The sequence below is a fragment of the Muscardinus avellanarius genome (assembly GCF_963383645.1).
Source record: "Muscardinus avellanarius genome assembly, chromosome: 21".
NCBI classification, from domain to species: Eukaryota; Metazoa; Chordata; class Mammalia; order Rodentia; family Gliridae; genus Muscardinus; species Muscardinus avellanarius.
Window position 1 is genome coordinate 25,538,642 of NC_137807.1, and position 8,595 is coordinate 25,547,236.

Here is an 8,595-nt window from a genome sequence, read left to right on the forward strand (position 1 = left end):
GGCTGGGAAGTTGGGGCACAGGAGGGCCCCAATGGCCAGCGCGCCCCACCCGTCCGGGGGGTCGACAGTGGCCCCGAGTGGGGGCGGGCGCCGCCATCCCGGGCCGGGGGCGCCGTGAGTGGCCCGCAGGCGCCCGCCCCCGGCCGGGGGCTGGGCTGGGCTGGGCGCGGTGCGCTGGGCGCAGCAGTCGGAGGCGGAGGCGGCGCCGGCCAGGCCCGGCGCCTATGGACGCGCGGAGCCCGCTGTCTCCCCGGGCCAGCGCGTTCAGCGTAGCCTCTCTGGTTGCAGCCCAGGCCTCGGAGGGCGCCGCCCACCCGGGCCCCGGGGCCCCCGGCCCGGCGAAGTCTCTCGGGCTGCCGGGACCCCCGGCCGGGATGCACTTCAGCACGGTTACCAGGGACATGGAAGGTGAGCCTGTGCGTCTACACCGCGGGACGGCGCTCCGACGGCGGGCACCCTCGGGCGGCGGGAGGACCGCGGGGAGGAGGGACGGCGGGCGCGGGGAGGAGGAGGGGGCGACAGAGCCGAGCCCCGAGACGGAGAGCGGGAGGTGGGGACGGAAATAAATAAACAGGCAGGAAGGCGCGATCGGGAAACCTAGGGCCCGCGAGAGGAGAGGAGAGGAGGAGAGGAGAGGAGAGGAGAGGAGAGGAGAGGAGAGGAGAGGAGAGGAGGAGAGGAGGAGAGGAGGAGAGGAGAGGAGAGGAGAGGAGAGGAGGAGAGGAGGAGAGGAGGAGAGGAGGAGCGGAGCGGGCGCCGGCGGCGCGGAAGGCAGGGCGAGGAGTCGGTAAGGAAAACAAATGCAGGCACGACTCCGCCGGCGGCTCGGCTAGGAGGGGCGGACGGACGGACGGACGGACAAAGGGCCGGGGGCCGGCGGGGCGGGGCGCGCGGCTCCTCCCCCGGCGGGCGCTCGCGGGCCATGCTCTCCGCCGCGTCCAGCCCGCGGCTCACGCGGCTCTCGCCCTTGTGCGACGGCGCAGCCTTCGCGGCCAGCAGCCTGGGCGGCCTGGGCGGCCCGGGGCCCTTCCCGGGCGCCGACCCCTACGGCCCGCCGCCCGCCTGCCCCTTCGCGCCCGCCGCGGCCGAGCCCGAGGGCCCCGCGGCGCCGGTGAAGAAGAACGCCAAGGTGGCCGGCGTGAGCGTGCAGCTGGAGATGAAGGCGCTGTGGGACGACTTCCACCAGCTGGGCACCGAGATGATCGTCACCAAGGCCGGCAGGTCAGCGCCCTCCCCGCGCCGCCACCTGCGGGCTCCGGCCGGCCACGGGGGAAGCCGACCGCCCCCCGCAGGGCCGCCCGGCCCCAGCCCGCAGGACCGCCCGGCGGGCCCCGGCCCCAGCCCGGCCCGGCCCCAGCCCGCAGGACCGCCCGGCGGGCCCCAGCCCCAGCCCGGCCCGGCCCCAGCCCGCAGGACCGCCCCGCGGGCCCCAGCCCCAGCCCGGCCCCAGCCCCAGCCCGGCCCCCCGCCCCGGCCCGGCCCCAGCCCCAGAGCGCACTGCAGCCAGACTCGGCGCTGGGTCCACCTCCCAGGAAACCCCCGCCTCTGCCTTAGAGTTCAGTCTATGCGGGCGGTAGAGAGCAGAAGCCAAGCAATTGCCTGCGAGACCTTAGGAGGGACTTGAGACTTTAAAACCGTGTGCGGGTCGGCGGGCCTCGCGTCCCCGGGCCTACATTTCGGGCACTGGCGGCCCGGCTGGCTCCGCTCGGGTGGCCCGTATTTGCTCTCAGGGCTGAGCGAGAAGGGAAACAAGTTCTACAGAAGCACCCGATTTGACCAGAAGACAAAGGCGGGTGCTGGGCTGTGTCTAATGTACACACCGGCGCTGTCGGCCAAGGGGACCTCGGGCCTGTTTGCAAAGCCTTCCGTGGTTTCTGTTTCCTTGCCGAAGCCGCGGCTCCCCCGGTAGCCCGGGCCCCAGCCTCCTACCCCGCGCATTTCCCAGGTCCTCCTTGCTGTCCGTAGGCACGCGGAGGGGAGAGCTGCCGGCCGGCCGGCCTGGTGGCTCAGGTCGGTGAAGCAAGGGCCTTGTCAGTGGCTTGGCTCGGTTTACCCTAGAAACCAGGATTGGGCAGCACCCTCTGGCCTGCAGAGGCTTCCGTGGCAGGAGACCTGTCCGGGGCCTGGCTCCTGGCATCTGCTTTTGCCCTGCCGCCTGAAAGGAGTTAGCTGCCACCGGTGAGGGGAGACAAGAGGAGGGGGCCAAGCCTTCAAGGCTAGTCCAGCGGCACCATCGGGCTCGGACTGGCCCACGGCCAGCGGCCCAGCCAGGAACTGTAAAATGTCCTTTCTAGAGTCTGACCCGGTGACTAAATTGGGATCCAGAGAGGGGATTGGGAGCCCTCTGAGGAGAACGGCTGGAGCCGCGTCTGGCCTGGGCCTCGCCTCTAGCCTCTAGGGTTTTGCCTCTTGGGGGAAGCAGGACCTCGCCTGGGGCTTGCGGAAGGTGGGGAGGCTCCAGCATGAAGCCAGGGCTCGAAGTCGGGGCTCCCGGCCAGAGGGAGTGGGGAACAGTGGCAGACCCAGCTGGAAAAGACCGCAGGGACGCCTGGGATCCCGCGGACTACCCGGTTTCACTTTTGTTGGAGCCGGGAACCACGCAGTTCAAGCCAGGGAGGCTGTCGGGGGTAGGACGGAGGGCCAGGGACCGCGTCTTGGGCGCCTGCTGGGTGCAGGGAGCCAAGGGATGGGCTGGGCAAGGCCGGTCTCCTCGGGCCGCAGGGCAGAAGCGGCTCCGAGGCTCCCGGGCTGGGCGCTGAGCCTGTTCGGCGCTAGTGTAGAGCGCCTGGGCCTGGCCCGGGGGGTCGGGTCCGCCACCTGCGGCTGGTCGGGGCCTAGTCGGGGTAAAGCTGCTGAGTGGGCTGAGACCTAGCGGGAGGAGGACTGAGCCGAGGGCAGCCCGTCCTCCCCGCCTGGGTGACCCGAGGCCTGCACCCCCAGGCGGATGTTCCCCACATTTCAAGTAAAGCTCTTCGGCATGGACCCCATGGCGGATTACATGCTGCTCATGGACTTTGTGCCGGTGGACGACAAACGCTACCGGTAAGCCAACCCCTGGACCTGGGAGGGTCCCGAGGAAGAAGCCGGCGGGCTGGCTGCCACTGAAAACCGTGCCCTTAGCTCTGGTGATGGTTCTTGCTCCCAAGCACCTGCTCCCTCCCCTGCCCCCTGGGTCCCAGGCCCCCTCCAGAACCAGCCCTTCGGGAGGTCCTGCAGCCAGGTACCCCTTGAACTTGAGGCCTGGGCAGCCAGGATGCTTGGGGACTGGGGCCCTTGTGCCTGAGCTGACCGGACCAAGCACGCAGCCTACAGGAGCGCCTCCTGCCTCTTCCACCCCCTGCCCCCATCTCCAGGGAATGCTGGGTCCCAGAGCTGGGCCGGAAAGGTGGGGTGGCCCGGAGAGATTATGCTGGGCGGGCCTGGGCTGCCCAGACAATTAACAGCAATTAATAAAGCAATTCGGGCCGCCCTGTGCCCGGGGCTGCCGGCGAGGCCCAAACCCGACTCCCGCCACGTCGGCACTGGGGTGGGCGGACCCGCGTGCCGCGAAATGAGGAGCGGAGGGCGCCCGGGCTCCCTCTGCAGCCCAGCGGCTCGAGCCCACGCTGCTCCTGTGCCCTGGGGGCTGGCCGGCGTTTTCTGGGTTTTCCCAGCCCCTTGTGGAAGCGCCCAGCCCGCGTGCGTGACATCGGAAGGCTGGATACCGCAGGGAGGACACTCCTCCGCGGCACAGGGGACCCGGCGGCCTGGCCTGCGCCGTGTGGCCTGACCCTGCCTGTCCCCGTGCCGCCCGCCCCAGGTACGCCTTCCACAGCTCCTCCTGGCTGGTGGCCGGCAAGGCCGACCCTGCCACGCCGGGCCGAGTGCACTACCACCCTGACTCGCCCGCCAAGGGCGCACAGTGGATGAAGCAGATCGTGTCCTTTGACAAGCTCAAGCTGACCAATAACTTGCTGGACGACAATGGCCACGTGAGCGATCCCTCTCCGGCCCCGGGCTGTCCCTGCTGCCGAGGCAGCTCACAGATGGGCCCCGGGGCGGCGAGCCGCAGAGGGTAGGCCTGCCCGGGAGAGCGGAGCGCTTCCTTCCCGCCTCACCCACTCTGAGCGGCTGGCCTGCGCGTGGGGCAGGAGGCTCTGTGCTTCTCTGCAGGCTGGGCTCTGCCCTGCAGGCCCCTTACTGGCCCCCCAGGAACGGGCATCCAGACCCTGATTTCTTGCCCCTCGTCGTTCCAGGAGGTCCCATGGGTCCTGCGGCCTGGCCTCTAGGGAGTTACGCGGGCTTCCTGGCTCTGGCCGCGCCCAGCCCCGCTCCGGAGCTGACCCCCGCCTTGTCTTCTAGATTATCCTCAACTCCATGCACAGATACCAGCCCCGCTTCCACGTCGTGTACGTGGACCCGCGCAAAGACAGCGAGAAGTACGCAGAGGAGAACTTCAAAACCTTTGTTTTCGAGGAGACCCGCTTCACCGCCGTCACCGCCTACCAGAACCACAGGGTGAGGGAGGCCCGTGGCCGTAGGGGCTGGGTGCGGTGTGCGAGGCTGCCTGGGACCTGCAGGCCGTGGGGCCTGGCGGAGCACCGGGGCTGGGGCCTCCACCCCGCGCCCTCCAGCTGCGCCCACTCTCGGGGCGGCCTGCGGTCTCCTCTCAGCGTGACCTCTGAAGCAGCAACTGTCACTGCCTGAAAGTTTGTTTTCCAAACCATTCCGGAAACTCCCTGTGAGGGGCCTGATCCGAGGTCCCCCCACTGCGCCCCGGGGGGCAGAGGTGACCGCGTTCCCATCCCAGCCAGGGGCACAAGGTCTTCATCCTCGGTTGTTTGAAGCTGCAGGCAGGAGTCCCCTAGCGAGAAAGAGAGGAGAGAGACAGGCAGGGTCCCCGGCCCCTCTAAGCCGCTCCCCCCTCCCCGCAGATCACGCAGCTCAAGATCGCCAGCAACCCCTTCGCCAAGGGCTTCCGCGACTGCGACCCCGAGGACTGGTGAGTGGCCCCGGGGCGGGCGGGGGCCGGGGGCCGGGGGCGGCGCGCTGACCCGCCCCTCCGCAGGCCCAGGACCCCCCGGCCCGGCGCGCTGCCGCTCATGGGCGCCTTCGCGCGCTCGCGGAACCCCGCGGCCGCCCCCACGCAGCCCGGCGGCGCGGACAGAGGTAGGCCGGGACCCCCGCCCGCGCCCCCAGGCTCGCCCGCGCCCCCCACCCGCGCCTCCGCGCCCCCAGGCTCACCCCCGCCCGCGCCCCCAGGCTCACTCCCGCCCCCCCCGCGCCCCAGGCTCCCCCGCGCCCCCCGCGCCCCCAGGCTCACCCCCGCCCCGCGCCCCCCGCGCCCCCAGGCTCACGCCCGCCCCCAGGCTCACCCGCGCCCCCCGCCCGCGCCCCGGCTCACCCCCGCCCCCCGCAGGCGCGGCCGACGCCCGGCGGGACCCCGAGCGCGGTGCGGGCGCGGCGCTGCTGGGGGACCCCGCGGCCCCCGCGCGGCCCAGCCCCCCGCTCCCGCTGCCGCTCGCGCACCCCGAGCTGCGCCTGGACGCGCCCGCCGCCGAGCCGCACCCCGCCTACAAGTACCCGGCCGCCTACGACCCCTACCTGGGCGCCAAGAGCCGGCCGGCGCCCTACCCGCTGCCCGGCCTGCGCGGCCACGGCTACCCCGCGCACGCGCACCCGCACGCGCACCCGCACGCGCACGCGCACGCGGTGGGCCCCGCCGCCGGCCTGTACCCCGCCGCGGGCGCCGCGCCCCCCGGCGCCTACGACTACGGCCCCAGATAGCCGGCCCGCCGCCCCGGCCCCCCAGCCCGCACGCCGCGACGACCCCAGCCGCCTGCGGGCGGTGTAGATACGTGTAGATAAACGTGTAGATACTGTAGATACCGCGCCCGCCAGCGCGCCCGACGATAAACGGTTTTGGCTTTTGGACGTGGCTGTTGTGTCTGTCTGTTCGCCCCGCACCCTTCATCTGATCCTGTGGGAAACCTGGGAAGAGCCCGTCCCGGGACCGCAGCGCCCCCTCCCGGGGCGCAGGCCCCGCGTGTACCGCACCCCACCCGCAGCTGCCCCGTAGGACGCGGCCGGCCTGTGTCCGCGCTCCCGCTGGCTTTCCTTGGAAACCCGGGTGACAGTCGGACCGGGCCGCCGGGCGCCCACGGGTGGTGTCAAGGCCGCGGGGCTCTGGCGCTTCCCGCGCTGACCTCCTCCACCGTGCGTGTCCCCAGAGTGACCTGGACGGGGGCACAAAGACAGTGGGCATGACTCATCTCCAAACTTGTCTGCGAAGCATTTTTCCCAGGCCAGGTGGCTGGGGGACCGCTCCCCAAGATCTCAACACCAGGGACCGAGCCAGAGGAACCCTTTGATCCGTCCCTTCCTGAAGCCAAAGCAGGAAGAGGCGGCAGCCGGTGGACGCACGTCAGGGCTGACACTGACCAAGCTGCACGGGAAGTGCAGTGGCCTCCCCAGTGTTGAGGGGCCTGGGCACCCGCTTCAAGGGCACGTCCGGGGTCTGGGCGTTTCCAGGTCTGGCCAGTTCCTGGTTGTGTGCCTGACACCGCTGGGGCTGGGGGCCCGAACCTGGCGCTGGAGGCCAGGGGAGGAAGGAAGGGGCTCTGAGGACATCTCCCGGTGCCAGGGTGTGAAGGCGTCTGCAGTGTCTGCCCTGCGCCAAAAGGCTCCGGGAGACAGCTTCGGGGCCCGGCAGTCAGGGTCTCTCCACTAAGCTGTCTGCTGTGACAGCGGCTTCTGCTGGGGGGCCGAGACCATCGCACTGTGCCACAGGTTTGGAGACATGGCGGGCTGGGCACTCCTAGGCCTCCCCCTCTTCCCAGTGAAAAGCAGCCCTGCCACAGCAACACCCAGCTGTGTGTGTGTGTGTGTGTGTGTGTGTGTGTGTGTGTGTGTGTGATTAGAGGCGCTGGTGGGCGAGGGTGGTACACACCTGTAATCCGAGCACTGGGGAGGCTGAGACAGGAGGGTCCACGTTTCAAGGCTAGACAGAGCAACTTAGTGACACCCTGTTTCAAATCAAAGGGTGTGGCTCAGAGCTCAGTACCTACCACACACACGCGGCCGGCGCTATCCACGTGGTCACTTGCCCTTTAATGACTCAGAATAGAATCGCTGGCCCCCTTCCAAGTGTTCCTGTGGTGGCCCCTGTCCCCAGGGCACAGCTTTTCTCCCTGTACCCCACCCTGTGACTCTTGTAAACAGTAGCTTGCAGCAGGCACCCTGGGCTCTGTGATGGGCTGGTGAGGCTTTGGCACTCACAATCCTCCTTTTTTTCCCCCTGGTACTAGTGTTTTAGTGGTACTGGGGGTGGAACCCAGAGGCTTTCTACCTCCAGGCTATACTCCCAGACCTTTTTTTAATATATATTTTATTTGGAAACAGGGTCTAAGTTGCTGACAGCCTCACTAAGTAGCTGAGGCTGGCTTCGAACCTGTGCGATCCTCCTGTTTCAGCCTCCCAAGCGCGGGGATTACAAGCGTGCGCCACCACGCCTGGCCCTGATACTAGTGTTTTAACCTCTGAGCTACACCCCCAGCCCAATTTTATTATTATTATTATTATTATTATTATTATTATTATTATTATTTTGGTGGTACTGGGGGTGGAACCCAGAGGCTTTTCTACTTCTGGGCTATACTCCCAGATTTATTTTTTATATTTTATTTGGAAACAGGGTCTAAGTTGCTGAGAGCCTCACTAAGTAGCTGAGGCTGGCTTCGAACCTGTGTGATCCTCCTGTCTCAGCTTCCCAAGCGCTGGGATTACAAGCGTGCGTCACCACGCCTGGCATCTTATTTTTCATTTGGAAACAGGGTCTTGTTAAATTGCTGAGGGCCTTGCAAATTGTTGAAGCTGGCTTCAAGCCTGCGCTCCTCCTGCCTCAGCCTCCCAAGCACTGGGATCGCAGCGTGCTCCACCTCCGCCCCGCTGGGCTCTCTTCAGTCCTTCTGCAAGCGCTCGGTGATGACCACCCTGCTGTGCGGGTGCTGTCTGGCAAGCCTTTGGTTGCCTTCCCAGCAATCTCCTCTGTGATCGGTATGATCTGAATATTTATGCGCCCCCCAATTCAGGCGCCACGATCATCACCCCACGGTGATGGGATTAGGAATGGAGCCTCGTGAGTGGGATTAGTGCCCCTAGACAAGGGGCCCCAGGGAAGCCTCTTCCCTTTCTGCCAGGTAAAAACTCAGAGAGGAATCCGCCACGCTTTCATCTGGATCCGATTTCAGCTGCAGGACTGGGGCAGAAATCCGCACTGATTGTTTATAAGCTACCTGGTTTATGGCACTGTGCTGGCGCAGCCCGGATGGGCTGGGGCGACTCTTCCCCTGCCCTGCCCACGGTGGGCGGCTGTGGGGAGGGGATCTTATCCCACCTGGGTAGCGCCCACTCACCCACAGTCTAGACTCATGCCTCGGGTCCTCCGGAAGCCACGCTAATGCCCGGTGCAGGGGCGCAAGCCTGTTATCCCAGGACTTGGGAGGCTGAGACAAGAGGATTGCAGGTTCAAGGCCAGCCTCAGCAACTTACTGAGCCCCCCACCCCCGGCACCTTAGGGAGACCCTGTTTCGAATAAAAAATACAAGAAAATTCGGG

At 67.7% G+C, this 8,595-nt stretch overlaps 1 protein-coding gene across 1 annotated transcript; it reads left to right on the plus strand.

Annotated features, from left to right (window-relative positions):
* Window positions 1-224: 224 nt before the first annotated feature.
* Window positions 225-5,766, plus strand: TBX1 (T-box transcription factor 1; the record flags this gene model as incomplete). Its single annotated transcript, XM_080717843.1, has 8 exons — window positions 225-408; window positions 984-1,221; window positions 2,941-3,042; window positions 3,800-3,971; window positions 4,342-4,497; window positions 4,914-4,981; window positions 5,048-5,148; window positions 5,399-5,766. 8 exons carry the CDS (start codon window positions 225-227, stop codon window positions 5,764-5,766), a joined length of 1,389 nt encoding a protein of 462 aa, XP_080573969.1.
* Window positions 5,767-8,595: the final 2,829 nt, after the last annotated feature.